This window comes from Odontomachus brunneus, unplaced genomic scaffold, assembly GCF_010583005.1.
Source record: "Odontomachus brunneus isolate Ranch 3 - 2012 unplaced genomic scaffold, Obru_v1 Obru_scaffold_094, whole genome shotgun sequence".
Classification (NCBI taxonomy): Eukaryota; Metazoa; Arthropoda; class Insecta; order Hymenoptera; family Formicidae; genus Odontomachus; species Odontomachus brunneus.
In genome coordinates, this window is record NW_022639544.1 from 290,572 (window position 1) to 304,143 (window position 13,572).

General features: G+C 41.7%; 1 protein-coding gene across 26 annotated transcripts in view; it reads left to right on the plus strand.

The window, feature by feature from the left end:
- Positions 1-13,572, plus strand: part of LOC116848387 (ensconsin-like) — a 215,346-nt gene that overhangs the window by 184,300 nt on the left and 17,474 nt on the right. For 14 of the 26 annotated variants that reach the window (XM_032824410.1, XM_032824411.1, XM_032824409.1 and 11 more), the window contains 3 exons: positions 4,166-4,234; positions 10,272-10,337; positions 12,809-12,877. In XM_032824410.1, coding sequence (XP_032680301.1) covers positions 4,166-4,234; positions 10,272-10,337; positions 12,809-12,877 — 204 coding nt within the window. The remainder of the gene's footprint in view (positions 1-4,165; positions 4,235-10,271; positions 10,338-12,808; positions 12,878-13,572) is intronic. The other 12 variants (XM_032824415.1, XM_032824416.1, XM_032824414.1 and 9 more) reach the window with 2 other exon arrangements.

Genomic DNA, 13,572 nt, shown 5'->3' on the forward strand with positions numbered 1-13,572 from the left:
TATATATATATATATATATATATATATATATATATATATATATATATATATATATATATATATGTAAGGATATTTTAACATTACGTTATATTTTAGAGAGTATTTGGGAACTTTATATACATAAAGTAGAGACTTTGTCACCATTGCGCACTTTGAAGTCTAACAAGATCCTTAACTTCTTGCCAACTGTATTACACGAAGTTGCTCGCCGACGAACGTTTTCACGTAGCATCGTTTGTCGTTGTACAAACAGGTGCAGTCAGGTAGCGACCGCGGCTTGTTCGCGATCCTCGCACCAACAGTCGGCAAATCGCGTGATTATTTAGCAGCGTCGCTCTCTCGCGAGGTCTGCACAACGAGGCCGCTCGTTATGCAGACATAGTTGTGTGCCGGCGCACTCATGTTTATTCCCGTGTGGCCATTTCCTTTTATCCCGCTTTGCATTCTCGCGAGTTTCGAGAGTGTGTCTAAAACGCGCGCGAGATTCCATTTGCTTTCTCTCGGTGACACGTAAAAGCGATTTCGGTTTGCGCGCGCGTACGCGTCTAGTGATTTAATCCCTTGAGAACACAATCTCGAGAAATGTTTCGCGATTTCGAGCGGATTCGTCCTGATGATGCTTCGCAGCGTTCTTTGCCAGCCCTTCACCACCCTTGTGCGCCGTGCAAAGTGAATTAATAGGATAAGTTTTTAACATTCGCGTGGTTCAAAGTGCACCCGATAAATTACGAAGCTCGCTCCGCTCTCATGCTGAATGTCTCATATGTCGCGTTTAATTTCCCGCCTATCGCGCCATGTATTGCAAACAAGAATCGAGTCGATTAAAATTACATTTTGAGCAAATTCTGTTTTCGCTCAACCGTTCAGGACTACAGGATTAAAAAGCGTAAACATCTGCCTGAATTGAAATTTTGATTCTGCATTGATCCTGTAAAAATTTCATCGAACTAAAGAGTCAATGGAAAAATCCAAAATATGCAAGCTACTGATCTACCTTAATACTACTTGCTAATACTATTACTAAATGCTTGCTTGCTGTTGTTTTTTCGATATTAAAAAGCTCAAAGAGGCACCTGTTCAAAAATTGTTTAATGTACAAGTTTTTTTATTTGTAGTCGTTTTTTCATTATTCGATTATCTCAGTATATTTTAACAGAATTTCATCCGATTCATATATGTATTTGTCTATATTATAGATAACAACGTAATCTATATTGTAGATATACGTATATATAAAATTGCTGAAATTAATATTAATTCCATTAATTAATATTTTTCCGACTATATTACATAAATATAAAAAGCACTTTATATATAATGCAGTATTAAAATAGAATTAAATATCTTTTTTCACTTATAACATGGGACTAGAGTTGATTTTAAATAACTACATGTTTAAAAGGAAAATCCTATAGAAACGGAACGAAAAGTATTTTAAAACTAAAACTTTGTATTTTTTTATGGTATTAATGAAATTAAAAAAAAAAACATTTTCTGTCGCTGCTATAACATGATGAAATTCCTCAAAGTCGTCGTTTCTGATCCATTTTACCCAATTTTTCTCACAATTAGCGCAATAGTCATGTTTGGACGACGACGAATTCATGTTTAACGATCAAAAACACGCCAGGAATGACTATTCACATTCACAGAGCAAAACAATGTAAGAAAATCTTATGATATTAAGATAATACAATAACATATTACACCTCGTCATTTTCCATTGGTTTCTCGATTGGAAAATCTATATGATTAATGTGAAACTAAAATATCGACTCGCGAGGTCACTTACGGTGTAAAAGTTGCAATTACTACACATGAACCGTGGTCCTCGCCAACGCGGGATCCGGTGGTTAGAGACCGTCCTCGAGCTGAACGCTTCTTTGAATGACGAGACTCCTTTCAGTCCTGACAAATCGTTGCGACACTTTTCAGAGTACGTCCCCATCCGACATCTGTCTTTAATTCCACAAAGGATCTGTCCGGCATTCCACCTCGTGTCCTGCGTTTTCTTTCGCGACGCACGTCGCTCCTCGAGTTCGAGGAATTATGTCCCGACAACGTTGATCAGCCAGCCCCTCTCTTTTCCTCTCTTTCTCCGTTCTCATTATCGCCAGACGACGAAATCTTAATAACGCGAATTTAGCGAAGAGAATGCCCTACCCCGAGAGCTTGTGCTGCGCGTGAGATGCGACCGTCGATGGATAGTGACGACGACATGCGATAAAAAGCTCTTTCTTCGTCGCGAGCATCTAGCGTTATCATCGTTAACGTCTTCGTCCGGCGTCGTTCCACGTCATTATCCACGACCCGATACTTCAAACTACAACGGCATGCCCGCTATAAAGGGCGGGAATCGCCGCCAACTTGGATTATCTTCTTCCCGCTCTCTATATATTCACTGCTCTTCGTTAAAATCCTATCTCGCGGAATTAGGATCTAAGTACTCTGCCTCGTCGCTTCTTGCGCGAATACGAGGAGATAATTTTGCTCTTTACATCGTCGATGATTCTTCGCTGCGAGCAAGTCAAACAGAATGAAAAGAGAGTACCGTGGTTTGCTTCTTTCTCTCTCTCTCTCTCTCTCTCTCTCTCTCGCTGCATGAACATTGTACGCAAGAGATTATTTTTTATCGACGTTTTGGAACGCTCGCACTCGAACGTAATTGCGACGGTAGAAAGACGGAGAAAGGGAGAAAGAGGGGGGGAACGCGAGTAATTCCGTTAAATTACTTGTAAACGTGAATGCCTAAGTGTGCCGCATTATTTCCGCATTTCAATCACATGTGTATATTTTTACACGTACGTCTGCGCGCAATATTCTCGTGTCCCCTTTAAAAATACAAAGTCGCTCGATCGAAAAATAGCTTTCCCAGATTGGAAGCAATTTTACAAGGATAACGCAAGTTTCCTAAGAATATGACACGCTTTCGCTTCTTTCAGCTACCCACCCTACGATCACGGCTGCGCTCTCGAAAGCAGGTAGCGATCAAGTTTCCCAGAGTCTCCGTACAAATAAAAACAAAATCCGCCGTCGTGGAGTGAATTGCATTTAAGATATACACCTCATTCGAGTACATGAGCTTGCATATCGAACCTTTTCACTACCTCGAACACGCGGCCGAGTTCCACCCAATTGAGCCGGTGAATGTCTCTGAGTGTAATAGGAAAGGAAGAGTCCCTCTCCGCGAAATGTCGAAGTTCAACTACCCGCATCCACCGTACCGCATATACCGTGTGTCTGCGCGTCGTGCGCCAGATACGCAACGCTCACCCTCACCCTCACTCGCGTATGTTTATACGTACACACGCGCCGAACGGCTCGATACTCTCGTCGGCATAATACGATTTCTTCACGCTGCGTGGGAGTGTCTCTCGCCTAGCTGCTAGTATCCTGGTTTTGTTCGCGACTACAAGCGGCACGCCAAACTCGCCAGCGCTTAGTGACAGACATATCTTGTAAACCGCGAAACGTCAATGCGCCTTGAAACGCATCTTTCAGCTTTCGTGATATCCAAAAATATCCAAGATTGAAAATTGAAGAGTGCGAGTCGTGTTTAAAATTTAAATGAAGGAACTTCTTTAGTCAAACTATTCGTATAAGCAAGTGGTCGCAATCTGTATATGAAGATATATATATATATATAAAATAGAATGTCTGTTTCTCTGTATGTTCCTTTTACTTCTTTGACTGATCTAGGTCAAATCTTTAGGACCTTGCAGAAAACATAGGCTACCATGAAACTTGGACACTCTACCCCCTCCCTCTAATTTCAGTCCCTTAACACTTTGCGATAATTTAAGTTTAAACATTTTATATATAAGAAACCCGGGCATCGCAGAGTAGTTAAAACTAAAATAAGTAGTTATCAATAATTCTAGACTAAATCCAGAATTTTATCGTAATAAATCGTTATAACCCGAAACAGGTGATTTTAATTAAACCGCCTTCTGCCTCCACCAAGGACGGCACCGGTTGTTTTGAGCGCAGGGATGTGGCTACCAGAATATTAATACCGGTGCAAGGTGCTCGAACTGTTCGAAACCGCCTGTCGTCGATCGCACTTAATTAAATTTTTATTCACCACATATGCAATATAGACGCGTTTGTGTACTCGGTAACTGGCGCGGGAAGTTGTCTCATGCGGGACCCTTTTGTTTTACAGCTGGAGCCGCTCCTGAGGAAACTAACCAAAGGTCCAGTTCTGCACACAATCGCCACTCTCTCACGAAGGGTAAGTTTGGTGGCGAATGCGACAGATCGCGTTTACACTGCGGCACTTTCGCTTGCTACAACGAAGCGTGCGATTAGCACTAGCGCATTAAATCTCACGAAGCGAAACAAATCACCGTATAATTATCCAAAGATAAATAATTGACTCGATCGAATTAACGTAATTAACGGTAGAGAAGACCGAGACTGGCAAAATCGATTATTTCTATTATTCTTTAACAGATTTTAGAATCAAGCAAGCAGGAATTTCAAAGCTATCTTTGTTATGTTTAAAAATCTTGTTTGCTTTATTCTATAACTTGTTAGAAAATAGTACAAATAATCGGTTTTGTCAACTTATCGCGATAGCCAACTAGCCCTGATCTCATTCTGTTTCGATGTGTGCTTGTCACCAATATAGATGTATCCAATCTAATAGGTCAATCCTTATTTCACGATTTATTTGCAAACCAGCGCTTCAAACAAATGATCTGATGAGATTGACACGGGATGCAAGGTGATTTGGTGTGCTCGGTGAATAATCGATGCTCTAGAGTTTACTTTTTCTGTGCCTCTTTCTCTTCACTATTTATCTCGATGTTTCCCACGGCCGGCTTATGTTGGAATTCTGGAGCACCGGTTTGAGAACTTTTCATCACTTCGTAGCGAGCGTGTGACACCACTTACGGTAGCTTTTTCGCATTTACACGGCGGATTTGGGCGCGATATAGTCTCTAATATCGCAACCCGTGTCTACCAACGTTTCTGCGGCGCTTGAGAGCATAGCTTGAATCTATTTGTAGTACAGATAGTAACACCAGAGATATACAAACATACAGACCTAGGGTCGGTTTTTACGCGAGAGTCTGTGTGGAGAAGCATTTGACATTTAGAGCACGGTGTATTTTTCAAATATGGCAATATGGGACGCACGTCGAGTGACTGCGTTATTATTACATTATTCATCATCGAATAATATTGTGTTACCAGAAGGCTGTTTAAAGAGAACGTTCAAGATGAAAATAGATTATGTCCGCTTAGCTGACTTCAGATACAATGCGCCCCATATCATATTTATTACTCCCTCTTCTTTCATTCCGTTCTGTCAGCGTAGAAATCACACATTTACCGCGAGTCACAATCGCGTCGCGACAATTTTAACAAAGTCCTCTAAGTTTTCCCACGTTAATTTCAAACGCGATTAAGATCGCTCCGCGAAGTGACAGAGGAGGAACTAGTTTTGCGAGATATCTCCGAATAAATTCAAAGTCCTCGGCGAGTTTCCATCGGAACTGTTTGTGGGTTGCCACGTCACCGATATTCCACAGTCGATAACGATATTAATCTCGCACGGAAAACCGCGTAACTGTTTTCCGATCCGAGGTGGAATCGAGAACGCTATCGAATCGCGACGGATCCAAAGTGCGACTTCTGGGTCGTGGTAGATAACGAATGCAATTCTCTCCCGGTGCAGGCCGGCGAAACGGCGAGTGGATTTAATAACGCTTCAATTCCACCCCGTGCTTTTGTAAGAGAGGCCGCTAGTTTAATCAACCGTTAAAAGCGTCCGCGAAATTGTTAATAACTCCTCCGCTTGGCTGAAAAAATCGCGTGCGTGATGACGCGTCGAGAATTTAATTCGCGCGAAGGACACAGAACGTACAATTTATCACGCTATTGTGCAATTAGATACGTACCGATGGCTTGAATAATTAAATCTAACAAGCTATGCGCGCATCGAACCCCGTGGGATGTAATTTATTCTCAATGCGTCATTAACGTAAATATACATAAGCGAAAATATAATGTAATTCTTGAAGTTTCTGAGTCTCGAAATTCTCGATTGATGGCGTCAGAAGCGAGAAAACTCATGCCCGAAATTCCTGCGAAACACACCGAAACTAGAAGATATATCCATCAAGTTATCCTTTGAGGAACGCGAACGAAAAATTTTGAAAAATATCGCCGGAGGAGAACACTCATGCGCTCAACTTTCCCCGGCCACTCCCTTCCGTCAGCGGAAAAACTCACGAGATATTTACGAAACATTTAAAACCTTTCTTCAACTGACATGGTGGAGGATTATCGACATTTTAAATTTGAAACGTAAACGACGTCGCTCCGCGCTACGCAAAAAGTATGCTCACTCGCTAAATATTAGTAGAGGGAAGAGGAGGTTAAAGAAACCAAAGAGAGAGAGAGAGAGAGAGAGAGAGAGAGAGAGAGAGAGAGAGAGAAGACAATTTGGACCGTCAGCCGCCGTCTCTTTCGTCAAATTCAAAAGAAGCGGAATATCCTGAAAATATCTAGATTGGTGCAGCATAATTAAGTGACGCAAATCGAAGATTTAATAAGGCTGCAACTGCGTACAAAATTAATTTACAAAGATTGGTCGATGATGTTGCTACCTCAGGCCATCAGGAAAAGGAAAAAAGAAATTGCGTACAAGTTGATTACATGAAGACCGTAAGAAGTAACGCGAAGAAAATGCACGTCAAGCTGGATTTCTCTAATTGTAAGTGGATTCTTCGCCTGAAGAAAGTAACAGGTATTACTACTGCATATCTACGACGACCTTTCTCTCCAAGCGTGTCCCTCATGCGAGTATCCTTGCGCGTACAATTATATCGCGTTAGTAAGGCGCGAGAGGCGAGATCGTTGGTGAGAGGATCTCGTTATACGAATCGTGTACATCGACACTTCATAGATCATTCACGCGTCTTGAAACAGCACGTATCCCGTCCGCATTCTACACCGGCACTCGAGCGAGATGTTCGTGATAGAATAATCCGGACGGATGAATGGAGGATTTGAGAGGAAAAGCCGGGTGGGACGAGAGGGTTAGGAGAAGACAAGACTTCGTCGTGGCGATGCCACCGGGAGATGGAAGCGACGGATCCCATTGTTTCCCGACCCACTTCCAGACGAAGGGAGATTAACAGAAGCGTGTGTATCCACTGGCGGATTTTCCAGCGTTTGAGTCTCCAAGACGACAACGACGGCGATGGCGACGAAGGCCGCGTGATGCACCAGCAGCATGCATAGCACGAGCGCATCCCTTCGGGCGACAGCAATGACGTGGTGCGCCCTATTCGTTAAATTGTCTCGGTTACCGATCATTGTCTACCGATTCTCCGCGCGTCGCGTCGCGGAATTGTGGACACGCCGCTGCAGATATCGCCGCGAGGCTGTTTTAACGAACACCCACGCGAAACAATACCGCGCGCTTATTACGGCGAATAAAAAAAAAAAGAGAGGAAGAGAAAAGAATCCCGCAGGATCGTTCGTTAACGAGCAGCTCTTTTCGTGGTTTCATTAATTGTCCAGCTTTCGGCACATCTGTGTGGTATGCAGTTTCTTGTGTATCGCTATTTCTCATTTATAACAAAAGAGAGCATCTTCTGTTGCATGTGGAATATTTGAATACATCGTATCGACGTATGTCGTGTCATTTGAACTGAATTGTTAAGGCACCCTGATGGCTGCACGTTTTATCTCTGCGTTGACTCCAATTTTTCCCGCGCGCAAGAGCTGTATTTACACGCGACCGCACTATTTTTCCACTCGCCGTTCGGTCCCATTCGTCAAAAGCGAGATAATTAACGGCGATGTCGTGTGAAGGACAGCTTTCAAAAGAGGTGGATGGATGGACGGATCGGGGCGCATTGTGCGTCGATGCGTTCCCGAACGTCGGAAGATTAACTGCTCCGTGAGCTACTGCCGAAATGCGATACCAGACGGTGCATTTTCCGTAGCTGCATCCTTGGAAGTGCCGCTCCGAGGCGAAACGACGACGACGTGTATCATTATCTTTGTCCCGCGATATTTCGAGGTTCTTTGCTCGCCACTGCCGAAGGAGAGAGAGAGGGGGAGAGAGGGAGACAGAGAGAGAGAGAGAGAGAGAGAGAGAGAGAGAGGGGGGAATCTTTTTGATCGGGATAATGGGCGGAAGAGAAGAACCGAGACGCACGCTTTGTAGGGAGCTTTTCCCCCGCCGTTTTCATCCGAAAGAATGCGATTGCATGTCGTGCGAGATACGCGCGCGGTATTCTACTTTGTAACGCGGCTTAATATCATTTATTCGATATTCTTGGCAACAATACCGAGTTTCTTGTTACCTTTATTGTCATTTAATATAGCCATTAACTTGTTAATAAAAGCGCAGAAGACCCTGCCACGCGGATATGAGCAATAAGAATATAATTTCTTCGTCAAATTGGCTACGGGAAAGCGGCGCGTTCGCCTTGACAGTCTCAAATTTTCCCGAGAGAAAAAGAGTGATTTGTAATATAGAATCTATTAATTTCCTTATCTCCTGTATATATATACAGAGTGTTCTATTTTAAACCGGCCAGTCGAATGTCTCGATCATATATATAAATTCGCACGCGCATTATTATTCGAATTAAATTGCTTTTTTCATTGTTATTTTTTTTAAATAACTCCTAAATTATTGGACTTAGGTCATGCACGTCTTAGGCTTCTTTCTCTCTCTCTCATTCTCTCTGATAAAATATATAAACATACAATTTTCCATGCTGCTCAGTTTCCGGTCCTTCATTTTCCATTTTTCGAGCGCTCCACTTGGATACGCCACTTTATTGAGTATCGATTTTTGTTGCTGATTCGACATGAACTCTACTTCCAAATTATATTCACATGCAACTGAATTTCCATATAGAATTTTCCTATCTTCGATGAAAAGGAGGGCGACTCTTCAATTGCCCGCCACGTGTTATTCGGAAGAATCAGCTGCTGGTGCATTTATCGCTGACGCATTCGTCGTCGGGATCTCTCCACACACACACACACACACATACACACACACACACACATACGCACACGCATATATTCACGATGTGAATCGGTATTCGCGTGCGTCGAAAACGTCCTTTTATGTCGTTCTCGCACGTCCTCGCGTCTTCCTTTTTTACTCTCCCTCCCTCCCCCTCTCTCTCTCTCTCTCTCTCTCTCTCTCTCTCAATTCTGCATTCGCATCGCTAATGAGATGTCCAATTATTATCAACAGTAGGCCTACCATCTCCTCTTTCCTCGCCTCCGCACTCTTTCGTTCTTTCCTACCGCCTGACATTCGCAATCAGCGGCCGGAAATAATATCGGCAGCTTTGTGGTCGTCCTCATTGGCGTTTGTCGAAAACGAGTCGTCGACGAAGGGCAAAAATAAGCCAGCCCCGTTGCAATTAGAGATTGCGCCGAACGTAGGAGGGAGAAAGTGGGCTATCGGATTGATGCAATATCTGTGCATGGCGGACTACTTCGTCCTCGACACCGGCTGTGCCGTAAGCGAAATAACGAGTCGCCGATCAATATTTCGTCACTCGTCGCAAATGTAATTTCGAGCGTAAGGAAATTTATTAATTAACAGTGCGCCACATTACGGAGATGAATAAATTTTGCTCACATATATGTGTAGTACATATAATTTATTTAACGTAAAACAAACGCTCTCTTTATCTTTCTGACACGTGTGCGCGCGTATAATAATTTAAACAGTAAATAGTTATAATAATCCGTCTATTAACAATATCAAATCAAACAGTTATATCAACAATATCAAATTAACTATATCAAATCAAACAGTCGTGTTATCCAATTGCGAGACACAGGAAAAACAGGAAGAAAAGAACAACTGCGTATAATTGCGTCGCAACAAATGTTTAAAAAAACAACACGGCGTATCCTCAAGGATATCTGTTTAAATTTAAACACCTCTTGCGCGCGACGGGAAATAATAATATCGCGTCGTGTGGAGTAATGCTGTGGTTGATTAAGCGGCAGTATCGCGTATAATACGCGCGATAATCAGCATCTTTGGGTAAACAATATTGGCTGGAGTCTGCTGGCGCAATCTACAACAATACACTTCGATATCTCTTCTTTTGTTGCTCGTTAAACCCGCGATCGTGCGTCTCTTGTCGAGACAACGACTGTACTTATCGCGCAACAAAACTCGCCCGGCGGAGCTCGCGAACCATGCTTGAAAGCTCCGCGATAAAGCTCCCGCAGAATGTGTGTATCTACGAATTTGTCTTTCGCAGAACAAACGATGCACTGGTTCGCCCAGATCGGAGTAGACGACGACGACGGCGCTCTCGCTTTGTCAGGTATGAATCGGGTTGATCGGCAACATGACCCGAGAACGATTGCGGTGTGTGCTTTGCGAAACTTAATCCACACGGTGTTACTCCGCGTGTCCTCCTCACGATGTTGAAAATATCTGTCGCGTCCGATCGCGCTTTTTAAAAATAATTAATTTAAAGACCGTTCGGCTCGTTGCACGACGCACTTACGTCTACAAGCATTATTCAGCTTTATACGTGAATAAAACTGGTTGTGAAATTGTAGATGATGTAAATCATGTAACTGAATCTTTTTTTTTTTTATTGGAATTTTTCCAATTAATGAGAAATATCTCTCGAGTTGGATTTTTACTACTAGACATGTTTTTATGATTTGCCCAGTGAATCGTTAACATGCCCCGACACGATGATACCTGTAAATATATACCGTAACGATTGATATCGATAGTGAAGCTAAAAGAACTAATATTGCGCGTATATTCGTCCGCATTTGTGTCTCTATTTAGCGGAAAATGCGGCAAACGGCGATGCGAAGTATATATACACGCACAAATCACAAAGATCGGATATAATGCGCTCTAAATACGGTGCGGAAAACGGACAATTATACGCATCTTTGATGCAGAATATGCAATGTGGATATGGTTCGTGACACACATTTGTTCTTCTACCTGCGTGCTCTAAAATGATATTGCTCGTCACAGTCCCCAATTACGGGTATTTGTGCGCGCGTGTACATTTGTGTGCGTGCGTGTGGTTCTGTGAGATTGCCGTTTCCGTGCTGTTCCGCAAAAGCGAAGTTAAACGTTTTCATTGATTTTTCGGTCAACACGCGCTATTTGCCGTGGGTGGAAGTCATGAAAAACGAATCCACCCTACAAACAAGTAACAAAGCTAACGAGTCGTGTAACTCGTCGATTGTGTAATGGAATACGTGTTCAGCGATTAATGGTTAACACCGCTAATCCCCTATTGCGCATTCATGAATTTAATAAACGCTATTAAATATCACGCTATTAAAAAGTTTTGTATCTATCGATATCACGGATGTTATGACATCATATATATGTGTATATATATATATATATATATATGCGTGCGCGCGCGCGCGCGCGCGTGTGTGTGTGTGTGTGTGTGTGTGTGTGTGTGTGTGTGTGTGTGTGTGTGTTCTACATTTAACTGTAATAATCAATAGCGGCAAAGTTCTCCGCTGTAAATGACCCAGCACTTTTTTACATGCATATACAGTGCTAAAAATGTTAAGCGGATTACCTCGCGGAGTGAGATATATTTGCACATAAATCCTAATCGCGCTGTATCTCGCGTTTTCTTCATCAGAATTTCTTCCTGTCGCATTTCTTTTTCACGAAATTCTGCTGGACACGTGAAATTTTCTATGTAATATTACCTCTCGATTTCCATGTAAGTTCTACATAAATGCGATGCGCAATTTTCTCACGCAGCTCTCGGCTGTAGCTGTCCCGAAAGCTTTTCCAGGCGAATACGATTCGCATTTTTAATATCGCGCTTGGTTCAGGAAAGATGTCGTAGTGTGTATCGTAGAAAGCGATAAGCTCGTTTTTCTCCGTGCTCGTAAAACGAGCGTCTTCCGAAGAGCAGATTTATCCTCTACCTGACACTTTTTGTGCAGCCTGATTATCTTTTGTAGAGAAAATGAAAAAACAATTGAAGATTACGCAACTTAAGAAAATAAGGAATTTTTTTTTATCAATATCCGATTATATCCGAGTCGAAATCTGCATTAATCCTGCAAATACGTCGCTGTTGAGAAGAGCAACAATGAAGAAACTCGTGATATAACACTGTATTACCGTCCTACCTTAATCCTACAAATGATTATCGTTTTTTCCGCAAAAAATTACACAATTAATATATTTTTTCAAGTTCGAGGGAACTTGCAGGATTAACGTGGAATCGAAATATCCGGGATATTCAGATCTAAATAGAGAAGACAAGTTTGCGTTACGTTCAAAACGATAGTCACAATTAATATGTTTTGGCATGGATTTACTTCTATTTTCAATCTTTCACTTTCTGTTTCTCAACTTTTGATTATTTTATCAGTGAAGTCTTGTACTTTGTGCATCCACTGTAAAAGAAACTCTCACATCATTGCACAATACCATCTTATCATGTACTTATAATCGTAATAACTCTTCCTCGTTTGTAACAGTCATCCTCAATCCCGCATTAACACACGCAAAATCACGCGTCGCATGCGAATCCACTCGCTTTAATCGCGCGTGCACACATTTACACACGCACTACCGTACATGGTAGATGCATGCCATAATAACAGCGTTCGTCCATTCATTCACTCACTCACTCACTCACTCACTCAGTCACTCACTCATTCATTCATTTATTTATTCATTCATTCATTCATTCATTCATTCGTCGTACATACTGCGTGCTGCGGTCTTAATACTCGAATCTTACGTGCACACGCACATGTCTCGCTTTCTTCTCGGCAGATGTGAAGCGCCGGCAAAGTCTCTACGATGAGGATTCCCTCGACGGTGATCGTCCTTACGAGAATGAAGGTATCAACGTTTTCAACAAAGGGCACTGTGTACAGACTGTTTCCTTTGCCTTATCACTAGACTTTCCACCTCTTATTTCGATGACCGCTAATCGACGCCATCGACGCCTCTTATTAACATTTTTAACATTTGCATTTGTTTTAACGGTAAACGGTGGCAGTTTACGTTCACTTTGCATATATATATATATATATATATATATATATATATATATATATATACTGTAATTCGGTCTAATGATAAAAATTGGATTAACTGGAGGATTAATTGAAACTTTGTTTATACTGGATACACGTTATTTCGAACGCATCGCGCTTATGTCACATAAAATGTCCCGAATGGTCCTACTTTCTTTTAGATTGTATTTATATTCTGTAAATAGCCACTTTTATTACCATCTCGATGTTATTGTATAGAATATTTCTCTTTATCTATGTCTTCAAATATTATAATCGCAGTAATAAGGTCTGCATCCCCTCGCTCTTCCCTTGATTATCTCCCATTCCTGTTTCACCACGTAAGTTATTTTTAGCAATTCATTATTTTATATAATAGTATTTATTTCGAAGAATTTATTCAATTAGTGTTCAGTTTTAATTGACATTTTTATTGGATTGTTTACTTACTTGCCTTTTCATTTGAGTTAATAATTTAATTCAATTTGCATTCAATATTATTCAATCGCGATACTTATC